Source organism: Tursiops truncatus, chromosome 9 (assembly GCF_011762595.2).
Source record: "Tursiops truncatus isolate mTurTru1 chromosome 9, mTurTru1.mat.Y, whole genome shotgun sequence".
In the NCBI taxonomy this organism is placed as follows: domain Eukaryota; kingdom Metazoa; phylum Chordata; class Mammalia; order Artiodactyla; family Delphinidae; genus Tursiops; species Tursiops truncatus.
Window position 1 is genome coordinate 100,443,205 of NC_047042.1, and position 13,637 is coordinate 100,456,841.

Consider the following 13,637-nt stretch of genomic DNA (forward strand, 5'->3'; position numbering starts at 1 on the left):
CCGCCCCCTCTCCCTCCTCTTCTGACGCGGCGGCCGGGCCGCGCCGCGACTCCAACTCCGGCTCCGGCTGGGGCTCCGGCTTCGGCTCGGGAGAGCGCCAAGCTGCGGATGAGCAAATCCGGGATCGGGGTCCGGGGAGTGCGCGAGGGAGAGCGAGGACGAGGCGGGCCGCGTCCGCGCTCCGCAGGCGCTCGGCCTCCGCGGACTGGCGGGCGGGTGTAGAGCTCGTCCCGCCCCGGCGCGCGGCGGGCCCGGGTTTCCCCCGCGCCCCGCGCCTCCACTCCCACCCCCATCCCCGGCGGGGCGCGGGGACCGGCCCGGAGGGGCTTCGCCGGGCGCACGTTCAGCGTTCGTTTGTTGTAATGCACGTTGGTGGAGGAAAAGAAATGGAGTGCAACTTCGTTCTACTCCAGTTCCAGGGATACTTTCGTTATTACAGCGTCGTTTTAAAAATGATCCGGAAAGGGTTTATAAAGCTGTCAGACAAAAAGAACGATGGCATTTTGAGGGATAAAGTGCTGAGAGACATAATGAACCAGTAAAACCCCGACAACTTGGTTTTAACGTTGGGTGTGTTGTGACGAAGAGACAAAAATGGAAAGACTTCTAAGCCGCCTCTTACACTACTTAAAAACGGTGAAGGAAAACTGGGGCTGCTAGGGTCCGAAATCTGACATGTGCGCTTAGGAAGGAAGGAAGGAGAGTTACAGGTGGGGAGTTCTGAGTTCCTTATTCTAACAGGGACCAACACTTGGACAATGTACTCTTCGCTGATTTCCTTCCCATTCACTAGGGGAGTGAAAAACATAGATTTGAATTGGGAAAAACTATTACGACCTATCAACCATTTGCAAAAGGATTGGGGTAAACTATCATCTTACAGGCTTAGACTCTAGGCCGGACACCCCGGGCACTTTGTGATTATGATTTCTTTCCATCTTCCCAACAGTTCTAGTGTAAGGTAAGAATAAAACGCGGTTTTTCCTGCTGTGTTGTTTGCCTTCCCTTCCCAATAGCCAGAACATAAACTGAACCGTATGTTTGTGTGTATTTGGGCAAACATGCACAGTTTCCAGAGCCTCTTCTGACTAAAGCATAGCTTCTTGAAAGGGCTGAAGTGAGGACCTCAATAAGACAGTCGTTTGAATCCCTTCAAGGTTTAGTTCCCGCTGGCTTTTTCAAGCTTACTAAATTTAAAATTTGAGATTGGGGAGAAGCTAGGCTGGTAAATGAAAACTATAAATTAAAAAAAAGTCTGACTATTATTATACATAGAAATACAACATATGCATGATTAATTTATGAAGTCATAAATTTATGAAGATGCATTTATGAAGTGATATAAAGTTTATTACTCACCCTTTTTCATTTTCTGTACATTACACTAAATAAAGTATACTTTCAAAAATGGGATTATCGATCCAAATGTTTATCTGTGTTCAGTACTGAAATTAGAAGAGTCATTTCCAACTGTGTGTTTCATATGCACAAAATTCCACATCAGGACAATTTACTTCAGTATACTCGTCAGCACTTGGGAGAATTTAAGGACCAGAATGTGCAAACTGCAAGTCACTCCTGCTGGAGACAAGTTCTTAAAGGAAACAACTAGGGACTGGGAACAGAAAAGTGGGTAGAATAAATGGAACGGTAGAAATAGAAGTTTGTGCAGTGTTACTTCTTGAAGGATAAAAGATGATGAAGGTAAACCCAGCCTTAAATCTCCATTCCTTCGGCTACTGTGAGCAGACAAGTAGTTGGGAGCTGTTTTAAAAGGACAGATAGGAGGCTTATCAGCGTGAAGTTATTGCGGGCAGAGCAAACAAAATATAACCCAGGATGCAGAGGAAGTATTCAAGGAATACTTATTCAACTTAAATAAAGGTCTTTCAAAGGTTTTTCCATCTCTGTCATCCAAATTACACAGCTCTGAGACCACAGTGGCAAAAAATCCAGGAGGCAGATAGCTGAAGTAGGTTCCTCAAAATTATAAAACCAGAAAGACAACGAGCATCTGGAAGGACCAAGTGCAAAAAAAAAATAGAATGTCTACCTTCTAATAAGTACATGTTAAATAGGCACTTTAAAAATATGGTAGACATGCACCAAAGTGTTAACAGCAATCATCTCTAGAGGGTTGGATTACAAGGGACTTTCACTTTCTATATTACATTTTTCTATAATACATCAATCTTTCAGAGCACATGTAGTATAATCATAAACATGTATTAAATGTTTAAAATGTGAGTGGGAGTAAGGGTTGTTATCCTCAAAAAAGAAAAAGCAACATCTCATGACACTGTAAGCAAAGGAGATTCTCAAAGTGTCTAGCATACAAATGACAATGAATAAAAATTCATGGTACAGTAGACATTCTTCCTAATTGAAGGCCTAGAAAATGTAATTGATGTCTTTCTTGAGAGAGCAGTCTTTATCACTTTGTTTTAGTGAACATGAAAGTATTTATAAGGCTTTCCCAGAGATTCACTACTAAATGGTATCCCTCTCCTTGTTTTCCCATAGTCTTAAATTCCTCAGGGTTTTTTAGGAACCAAACTTTTACAATTGTGTGAAAAGACCGCTCAAAACGTAAATGCTAGATCTTATAAGATTTGTGTTCATATTTTTACTGTTAAAATTGCACTTTAAAAAGTTGCAGTCATAGGCTATCATTTTTTGTCCTTTATTTTTCAGTAAAAAAAATGTTTTTAGGGCTTCCCTGGTGGCGCAGTGGTTGAGAGTCGGCCTGCCGATGCAGGGGATGCGGGTTCGTGTCCCGGTAAGGGAAGATCCCACATGCCGCGGAGCAGCTGGGCCCATGAGCCATGGCTGCTGAGCCTGCGCGTCCTGAGCCTGTGCTCTGCAACAGGAGAGGCCACAACAGTGAGAGGCCGGTGTACTGCAAAAAAAAAAAAAAAAAAAAAAATGTTTTAAAAAGAATTTCAACCACTTAAAATTAGTTCATATTTAGTCCATAGTGCATTTTTAGCTTTATAAATTCATATTGCTTTACATAAGTTATTTCAGTAATGCATACCATGTACCTGTGTGATAGAAAAAGGAAGAATCTGAGAAGGAAATAAAACAATCACCTTCAAAACTAATTTGTGTATAAGAGTATGAGGCATATGTAAATGTTCTACAGCACGTTTTATAGAGACATGAATCTTGCCCTGCAGGGGTCTATACTTTAAACCTGGCACTACTGAACAAGATAAACACAAAAAAGGCAATCAAGCAACTGAAAAATAAACATGGAAAAACACACAGGGACTTCCCTGGTGGCGTAGTGGTTGGGAGTCCGCCTGTCAATGCAGGGTACACGGGTTCAATCCCTGGTCCGGGAAGATCCCACATGCCGCAGAGCAACTGGGCCTGTGCACCACAACTACTGAGCCTGCACTCTAGAGCCCGCGAGCCACAACTACTGAACCCACATGCCTAGAGCCCATGCTCCGCAACAAGAGAAGCCACCGCAGTGAGAAGCTCACGCACCGCAACGAAGAGCAGCCCCGCTTGCTGCAACTAGAGAAAGCCTGTGCGCAGCAACAAAGACCCAACGCAGCCAAAAAAATAAAAATAAGAAAAACATACAAATAGAAAGATTAAATATTTACATCTACTGTGTAGAAGACCACAGTTTTTTAAAAAATGCATCTGGGAGTTTGGGGGGAAGGGCAGGGGTGGGAGAAGGCAGCAGACAGCCCTAGAAAAATGGTACAGATGAATCGGTTTGCAGGGCAGAAATAGAGACACAGATGTAGAGAACAAACATATGGACACCAAGGGGGAAAAGTGGCAGGGGGGGTGGTGTGGGATGAATTGGGAGATTGGGATTGCCATGTATACACTAATATGTATAAAATAGATACTTAATAAGAACCTGCTGTATAAAATAAAATAAAATAAAATAAAATTTAAATAATAAACAAAAAATTTTTAATGCATCTGGGAGTCTGGGGGTAAGGGCAAGGGTGGGATAAGGCAGCAGACAGCCCCCCTCTTCAGACACACACACACACACACACACACACACACACACACACTTCATTAGGTTCCTTCCTTCATTAATATACAAAGACTACTGTATTGGGTTCCTATAGCTGCTGCAAAAAGCTACTCCAAACAGGCAGTTTAAAACAATAGAAATGTATTCTCTTACAGTCCTGGTGGCTAATAGTCCAAAATCAAGGTATCGGCAGGGCTGGCCCCTCGTGGTGGGCTCTGGGAGAGAATCTGTCCCAGGCCTCGCTCAGCTTCAGGTGGTCGCCCGTGTTCCTGGGCATTTCTGCGCTTGCAGGTGCATCCCTCCAGCCTGCCCCCACCATTACATGGCCACCTTCCCTGTGTGTCTATTCCTCACACACGATGTTCTCCCGGGGTGTGTGTGTGTGTGTGTGTGTGTGTGTGTGTGTGTCTTCCCTTCTTGTAAGGACACCAGCCATATTGGATTAATGGTCCACCCTACTCCAGTATGACTCATCTTAATTAATCACATCCACAACAATCCTATTTCCAAATAAGGTCACACTCCGAGGTTCCAGGAAGAGTATGAATATTGGGGGGCACTATTCAACCCAATACAACCACCAAACCGTCTATATTGATGCCTACCCACCTTAGCAGATCAAAATCATGTTGTTAGAAATTTTTATATGCATTAACTGCACGCAAACTCTTCCTGGCACACACACACACACACACACACAAATTATTTACATTTATTTTACATCTAATCAATTTATCCAAAGAATAAATAAAATCAATGTGAATTTAACAATGATAGTGTCCACATAGTAAAAAAGTAAAATTGAGATTTAGTAGCTCGTTGGTTAGTTTGATCTTTGTAGAGGTACCTCTACAAAATTTCAGTCCAAACTTTACCGTTGGCGGACTTCCCCAGCAGTCCAGTGGTTAAGACTCCACACTTCCACTGCAGGGGACACAGGTTTGATCCCTGGTTGGGGAACTAAGATACTACATGCCTTGCACAACACGACCAAAACAAGAACCAAAACAAAATTTACTGTTTGGGGTGTTATGAACTGACTGCCTTTAAGGGTGCAAGGCAATAACTGGATCCTCACCTTCCCCTGTGCTGTGTAGTCACACAGGTAAGGATTTCACAACAGAAAATTATCTACTTTTACAATGGAAATGGAACTTACAGTCCCATGCATCACCCTTCAGGTTGAATTGTAAATTGGCATGGCTCACTAGGTCCTGGAGAGTCCCTGCTACCCTCCAGCCAAAGTTCTCCTCTCCTTTCCACCACACCATGAGCTCCAGCCTTCAGGAGGTGAGCCACAAACCTCACCAGGCTGTCCCAACCCCTCCCACCCCGCCAGCCCTTTTCACCTGGCCAATTCCCACTTCTTGTTTTTATTTCCCCTTCAGCTCTCTTTAGACTTCACCTCACCCTGACCACCGTTCTTCCCATGATGAAGGTTGTGTGTCCCCCTGGATGCTTCTACAACACCTGTGCTTTCCCCATCACAGCTCTCATGCCCTGTAATGAATTGCCCACTTAACTGTCTGTATCCCAGCCTAAGCCCACTGGAGACACTAGCTGTCTGCCTTATTCACCTTCTATCCCTATTACTCAGCAGTGGCTCAACAGAGATGTGGAAGAAGTGAATTAAATGGCAAAATGTACGTTACTTTCAAGAAAAAGAGCTAAGATGATCCCTTACAGGAGTCTACTTGCAAAAAGAAACTGTAACTTTATAGACAAGGTATATGTGAATACTTTGCTACATTTTGTGTTGTTATATTTTACTTTTCTATAAGGGAACAGGCAAGTCCTCTTTGCCCCCTACAACCAACGTTTGTTATATGACACTCCTCTCAGTGTTACATGGAGGATCAAGCCTTTTCTAATGGAGTCTCTAAAATCAAAAGAGGTCAAGGACTTCTCTGGTGGCACAGCGGTTGAGAGTCCGCCTGCCAATGCAGGGGACACGGGTTCGTGCCCCGGTCCGGGAAGATCCCACATGCTGCGGAGCGGCTGGGCCCGTGAGCCATGGCCACTGAGCCTGCGCGTCCGGAGCCTGTGCTCTGCAACAGGAGAGGCCACAAGAGTGAGAGGCCCCCGTACCACAAAAAAAAAAAAAAAGAGAGAGAGATCAAAATAGTTGTCCACGGGGACTTCCCTGGCGGTCCAGTGGTTAGGACTCTGCGCTTCCACTGCAGGGGTCACAGGTTCGATGCCTGGTCGGTGAACTAAGATCCTGCATGCCACAAGGTTCAGCCAAAAAAAAAAAAACAGTTGTCCACGGTCTTCAGACAACATAATACCTCCTCAGAAACATTTGTCAGCCAAGATAACATTAAGGGGAAAATTATTACAGACAAGCATATACAATATTATCATATAACTCACGTATGTAAAACTGTGTAAATCCACAAGTTATATATGCATATGTGTGTAAAGTAATAAAATTCATCAAAATATAAACAATGACTGTCTCTGGGCTGGGATTCCAAATGACATTTACTTTCTTTGTATTTTTTTCTTTTAAGTTGTATAATGAATATCATTTTTACAAAAGCAATCAAGTTGTTTTGCAAAGAAAAAGTTTTTTCTCCAAATTTATTTTTTTTTATGTATATATTTATTTATGGCTGCGTTGGGTCTTCGTTGCTGCGCACGGGCTTTCTCTAGCTGTGGCGAGCAGGAGCTACTCTTCGTTGCGGTGTGCGGGCCTCTCACTGTGGTGCCTTCTCTTGTTGCGGAGCACGGGCTCTAGGCGCACGGGCTTCAGTAGTTGTGGCTTGTGGGCTCTAGAGCGCAGGCTCAGTAGTTGTGGCGCACGGGCTCTAGAGCGCAGGCTCAGTAGTTGTGGCGCAAGGGCTTAGCTGCTCCGCGGCATGTGGGATCTTCCTGGACCAGGGCTCGGACCCATGTCCCCTGCATTGGCAGGTGAATTCTTAACCACTGCACCACCAGGGAAGCCCCAATTTACCTCCTTTTTAGCCTTAATTGTATTTAACTTTCAATGTGACATTCTTTTCCTTTTCTTTCTCACTATCTTCTTGTCTGTGGAAATATTAAAACAATGATGGAATTCATGCCCCCTGCAGTGGGAGTGTGGAGTCTTAACCACTGGACCACCAGGGAAGTGGGGACCAGGGACCAGGGAAGTCCCTCCCCTAATCTTAATATTTTCATCACTTCCTGCTGGTGCTCTGCCCAACACCTAAGGAAGCTGTACTCACTTGGTACCAATCTCTTTCCCTCACTGGTCTCACGTTCCTGCCATCTTTGTGACCACTGAAACAGAGTAGATGCTAAATATTTGTTAAACTAAAAAAGAAGCAATCGTTACTCCAGTAGGTGCCATATGAGGACAGGAGGAGCAAGAGAAGGAAGGAAGGAAGGAGGGAGGGAGGGAGGATGCAAGGAGGGAGGATGGAAGGAGGGAGCTCAAATTCTAAGGGCTGAGGGTGAGAGCGGGAGGGCCCCAGCCCCACTCACTCTGGTTTGCTGCCTTCCTGGTCACTTTCACTCCTCTGTGTCCATGTCTATTACTCTGTCTGCAGGCGGTCAGCCTCTTTCCCTCCCTTGTCTTGACCCACCTTTGCCAGCTCAGTGTCATCACCGTCATTGGGAAGAGTTGTCCCACACTGTGCAGCCTCACACATCTGCAACCGGAAAGACAAACAGACCAGCAGACACCTTAAGGAACCTGATGAGCAGCACAAACGGATAAGGTGGCCAAAGAGGCCGAGGCATACAGGTAACCAAACGTGGCTAGGATTACAGAGCACTGCATGAGAAAGTAAACAAAACAATTTCCCTCTCAAAACACAAAAAAGACCCAGAGACCAACCAACCAAACAACGGGAGGCACAGCTTCACCAGGAATTTGAAGTGAGTGGGTTTCCACCTGGTTTCCTCTTCCGTCTCTGAAGTTTAAATGAAAACTCTGGGGCCCCGGGTACGCGTGTCCCCCCTCTGGGGTACAACCGGGCCTGACTTCCGCCTGCCCCAGGGCCTCCCAACTCATGGTCCATCCTTCTGTGACCTCATTCCCTGCCCTGGTTCCATGTGCCACTTGTGACTTAATCAAGATCAGATCTGTTTCAGCTACCAAGCCCCAGAGGCCCCAAGGGCCCCGTTCCTTTTCAGCCCAGTCTGGGGGTGCTTTTAGGGCTCAGCCTCAGCAGACCATTCTTGCGCCCGGGCCCAGAGCGCCGGCTTCTCCAAGCACCAGTTGATGGGTGTTTGGCTGCTTCTCCCACGGACCGCTCGAGGGGCTTCAGAGATCTCCTCCCGGGGCGCCTCGCTGCTGTTCTAGCGCCTGTCTGCGGCCGGGTGGGCCCCCGCGGGCGATTGACGGCAGAGCCCCTTCGGCGCCTGAGCTGCCCGAACGGCTGGTGACGGCGGCGGCCGAGGAGAAGCACCCGCTGAGCAGCTTGGCCGCAGCGCACACCTTGGCCAGAGTCCTGCGGCCCTGCTACGGCCCCCAGGCGCGGCAGAGCTCCTGGTCACCGCCAAACGAGAAACCGTGGTCACAGGGTACGGCACGGCCATCCTCCGGGTGCTGGAGCTGGAGCACCCCGCCGCCCGGCTGCTGCGGTTGGCGGCGCAGAGCGGCGACGGCGTGGCCTTCGTGGTGCCCCTGGCTCAGGCCCCGCTGGCGCCCCTGGCCATCCGGGCGCTGGGGCCTCTGGAGGACCCGTTCGGGGCCCTGCACTCGGTGACGAACACGCACAGGCTGTGGCTGACTGACGGCTTGACCAAGATGGTGGCGCATGCGTGCTGGGCCACCCGGGAGCCGGACGGCGGCTTCCAGCCGGAGCGCGTGCGCGTGTGCGCGCTGCCCCGGGGCGCGGCTGGAGGACTCGTGCCTGCTCCCTGGCCTGGCCCTGCCCGGCAAGCCCTGCGGCCAGGTGGCCATGGTGATGAGCGGCACCAGGGTGGCTCTGATGGCCTGTGCCTTCGGCCTGCCAGCCCCATTGCCCCGGCCACGGCTCGTCTCTCTAGTCCTGACGACCTGACCGAGTTCAGGAAGGGCAGCGAGAGGCTGATAGAAAAGCAGGTGGCCCAGCTGGCAGCCGCGGCTATTAACGTGGTGGTGGTTTGGGGGAAAATTGACGAGGAGACCCTAACGCATAATGACAGGTGCGGCCTCATGGTGATTCAGGTGAAGTCCCGGCGGGAGATGGTGTACCTGAGCGAGGTGTTTGGCACACCTGTGATGCCTTATCTGCTTCCTCCACTGGCGCCAAGGAAGTGTCAGAGGGTGTACGGGCAGGAGCTGGGAGAAGGTTTGGCTGTGGTAATTGAGTGGGAAACTCCAGGCACCCCTGCCCTCACCATGGTGCTCAGGGAGGCCACCGCTGAGGGGCTACGGGGTGCAGAGTAGGCTGCCTACCAGGGCATTGATGCCTGTTTCCAGTTATGCCAGGATCCCAGACTGCTTCCAGGAGCTGGGGCCACAGAGATGGCTCTGGCGAAAATGCTCTCAGAGAAAGGAACCAAACTGGAAGGGCCTAGTGGTCCCACCTTCCTGGCATTTGCCCAGGCCCTGCAGTTTCTTCCTGAAACCCTGGCAGAGAAGGCAGGCTTAGCCGTCTCAGACGTGATGGCAGAAATGAACGGAGCTCACCGAGCTGGGAACTTCCTGATAGGAGTGGAGGTCGAAGGGATAATAAATGCGGCCCAGGAAGAGGTGTGGGACACCCTAATAGCCAAAGCCCAAGGACTTCGAGCCGTGCCTGACGTGGTACTACAGCTCCTGACTGGCCATGACATTGTAGTAGCCAAGAAAAGTCCCACACCTCACCGGGACCTGAAACCTGAACCTAAGAAGGCAAAGGATCGCCCATACCCTGTGAAAAAAAGGAGTCCTTGGAACAAATAAGTGGCAACATCCTCAACAAAATGGGGTTGCCAAGGAGGGCATCGCCACCCCAAAAATGAACATTGCCTTGTATTGCCTCCACGTTTGCTCCTATTTGAGTCCATTTCTTTAGATAAAAACAACATCACCGTTAAAGTCCTTTCCATTGATTTACTTCCTTTCAGATTCTTGGCTTTTTTCATTTCCTGTTTCTCTCTGTCAGATTCTGTTCTTTCCTCCAGGATTCAATTCTATTAAAGATTTTTAAATTGAGTACCTGAATTTTGGGGATGCAAGAAAGGGTAGGTGTCTCTTCCCAACTGTTTGAGTATTCCTGCATGAATTCTAAATTTCTAGAATTTCTGTCTAAATGTCACTTTAGCAATCTGAGAACCTCAGTTTCAGCTTAAAGGAGTGGCCGCTCATTCCTGTTGTGATTATTTCGAAAAAGGGAATGTTATTTTAAGGCAAAAAATCAATATAAAGGAGGAAAATGAGCTGGCAGGCAGAAATATATTTTTTAAAAAGCACCCTTGGCATATATAACAAAAGATAAGAACACACACCTTAGAACCGCACTACAGTTCCAGTGTAGGTGAGGAGTGCTGGGGAGCACCTAGCACCAGGTTATCCTGGCCAGGCTGTGATTATGCCCAGATACTCCTGGGCAGTAAAGAGAAGTTGAGCAGAGCTGGGAACATGTTACCCAAAACCTTTCCCACTTAACCATCCAAGTTACTCTGCCTCTGGGAAAAGAGCTGAACGTAGGGACAGAACTGAGGTGATGGGAAGCTGCAGTCTCTTAGAATCAAAACAAAGAAGCTTAAGCATTTGGAGAGAGAACCAGACTCAAGAAACAATTGTCTTATAGCAGGCATTATTAGCTGCAACAACGCAAAACAAATTGGCAAAGATTCTTTGAAACCCAGAAGTGAAATCCTGAGAAGTTGTTAGGATGGCAGATGAAAATGTATAGAACTATACTCGTTATTACTAACTTATAGTAACAAGTTATATCTATACAACATCCTTGACGTGTCTTTCCTTGTTGTGTCTTCATCGTTATATTTTAGCGAATATAACGAAGTGCTGTCATATTTCTCCCCTGCCCTCAGGTTCCGCATTGTTCTCATAGACTCTCAAATTCCATAGTGATGATGGTAGAGATAGGTAACTTTTTGTTTGTTTTTTTTTTTTTGGGTTTTTTTGCAGTACGTGGGCCTCTTACTGCCGTGGCCTCTCCCGTTGCGGAGCATAGGCTCCGGACGCGCAGGCTCAGCGGCCATGGCTCACGGGCCCAGCCGCTCCGCGGCATGTGGGATCTTCCCGGACCGGGGCATGAACCCGCGTCCCCTGCATCGGCAGGCGGACTCTCAACCACTGCGCCACCAGGGAAGCCCGAGATAGGTAACTTTTTAAAGCAGTTCAAATGCACTTTGTCTTCATTTTATTTAATCATCAAAACAAACTTATGAGAAAGAAGCTTGTTATCCCTCAGTTGCAGGAGACACAATTGAGCTTCAGAGAAATTAATTGGCCAAATGTACACAGTAAATAGAAGAGGAAAACCCATTCTCTTATTCATTACTTTACTGCCCCAAATTCCTCTGTTGTGATGTTTTCAGAGATATAACCCCTATGATTATGAAGAAAGTATGTCTCAAAATGTAAATTTAAAATTTACAATTAGCGTTTTGTTTTTTGTTTTTTGTTTTTGACCGCACCGCACAGCATGCAGAATCTTAGCTCCCTGACCAGGGATCAAACCCGTGCCCCCTGAATTGGGAGCATGGAGTCTTAACCACTGGACTGCCAGGGAAGTCCCTACAATTCGTGTTTTTTAAATTAGACAAAAAGGCATGTTCACTTTGCAAGATAAAATAAGTAAATAAAAACAGCTCTTACTCACAGAGAACATTTTAGTTATAGATCCAAGACATAAGAAGGCCAAACATGTAACTTAGTATCTTTTAAGTGCCCTAAATTTGATATACGAGTGATTTTTTTGATAACGGGAGAAATCATACTGTAACATTACCATCTCCTTTTCCCCTAGACATACAGATACACACACACACACACACACACACACACATATATATATACACACACACAAGTTAAAATTAGCAAGGACAGCCTTACAAGTGATGAAGAAATATATGGCAGATACAAATTTAACTGGCTTATGCTGAGGGCTTTAAAGGTAAAAACATCTAACCCCAATTTGAAACCTAAAGACCCAGAGAATTCAGGCATCTCATGGGAAAGCTGGCAAGATCCTAGAGCCTGTGCTAAGGAGGCCCCTGAATCACCCTGGTTCCCATCTGTCCATGACTAGCTGGCCAGCTCTTCAATGCTGTAAACTGCAAAGTATCTTTCAGACAAATCTGCTTCCCCTTCTTGTTATCTAAACAGCTTTAGGACTTCCCCAGTGGTACACTGGTTAAGACTCCGTGCTTCCAGGGCAGGGTCAGGGAAGTTCTGCCATGCCATGCAGTGCGGCCAAAAAATAGAAAATAAAGAGCATCAGCTGCTCCAGAAGAGAAAGAAACGTCATACAATGGTTAAGTTGACTACCGTGGGCAGCTAGCAGACACAGCTTGGGGAAGAGGACCAGAAGGGAGAGCTCAGTATGAGCTGAAAGTGTTTGGGTCTTTTTAGCATCAGTTGGGGGTCATCTCCAACCCTAAAGCCTGCCTTCTAAACTCTTGCTACTTAGCAGTGACCCCTGAACCAGCGGCACTGGCATCATTTGGGGGCATGTTAGACATGCAGAATCTCAGCCGCCCCCAGCCCCTCAACAACCTACTTTGTCAGAATTTGCACTTTAACAAGATCCCCAGGTAACTGGGGTGCATATTAAAGTTTGAGAAGCACTGACGTAAGCTACACTCCCAGTTAGCTCTATCTTGATTATGCCTCGAAATCAAGTATACTCTTAACATCATATTTAAGCATTCTAAGTGTCAAAATGTCTGAATCAGACGTAAAGCTGTGTCCTTTCTCCTACTGACTATGGAGAAATTGACCAGAATTTGACTTCAATTTTACCAGGTCTGTCTGGATTCTGCTTCCAAGGTTCCAGCATCAAGCTCTCCTAGGACGCAGGGTCTCAAGTTCTCCAAGGGCCCAAGGACTTGGCTACATCTTTTTCTTCCAAGATGTGCTGTCTTCAGCTCCAGAAGCAGCTGAATTTCAAAAACAACAATTTCGAGAGCACATTCTCTATGAAACTTGAAGCCGGTGGACTTGTCTGTTCTTCTATCCCCAAACCTTCCAATTTAGTGACATTGTGTTGTGGGGTTCTGAGTTGACCCAGCAAGCAGAGAGCAAAGAAATAGGATCAGGAGAAAACCGGGACTGAAAACAAGAACTTCTGAGTCCTGGGGGGTGAAGAAGATGGTGGCTGGCCTGGGTGGGGAAGACTGGGGCTGAGTTGGGAGAACTACCCCATACTTCTGGGCACCTGTGAGCACAGACCCAAGACTGGGACCTACACAAATCCTGGAGTCCTGAAGGGACGAAAGTCATTGCTTCCAAACTGTGAAAAGAAGATTGCAACAAGAAAGAGCTGTCAGTAGTCTGTTCCAATCCTTTGTCTATTTCTGGACCTTTTCCCAAGAGGCCTTTCTCAAGAGATCCCCTTACAGCAGGAGCTCTGCTTTCTAGGCCTACAAGTCTGAAATCCCTTTAGTGCAGAGGCCAAAGGATAGAGAAAGCTAAGACTCAAGAGAGAAAACAGAAGACTTCCAAACTGGGACATCTGAATGGGAGGAAAAGGGAAGATTG

The 13,637-nt window shown here is 47.1% G+C and overlaps 1 protein-coding gene across 1 annotated transcript; it reads left to right on the top strand.

Annotated features, from left to right (window-relative positions):
* The first annotated feature begins 362 nt into the window (after positions 1-362).
* On the top strand, positions 363-9,869 carry CCT8L2 (chaperonin containing TCP1 subunit 8 like 2). The gene is given in 5 exon segments (XM_073809475.1): positions 363-538; positions 8,301-8,479; positions 8,482-8,825; positions 8,827-8,944; positions 8,947-9,869. Coding segments are annotated over 5 exon segments (1,740 nt in total).
* Positions 9,870-13,637: the final 3,768 nt, after the last annotated feature.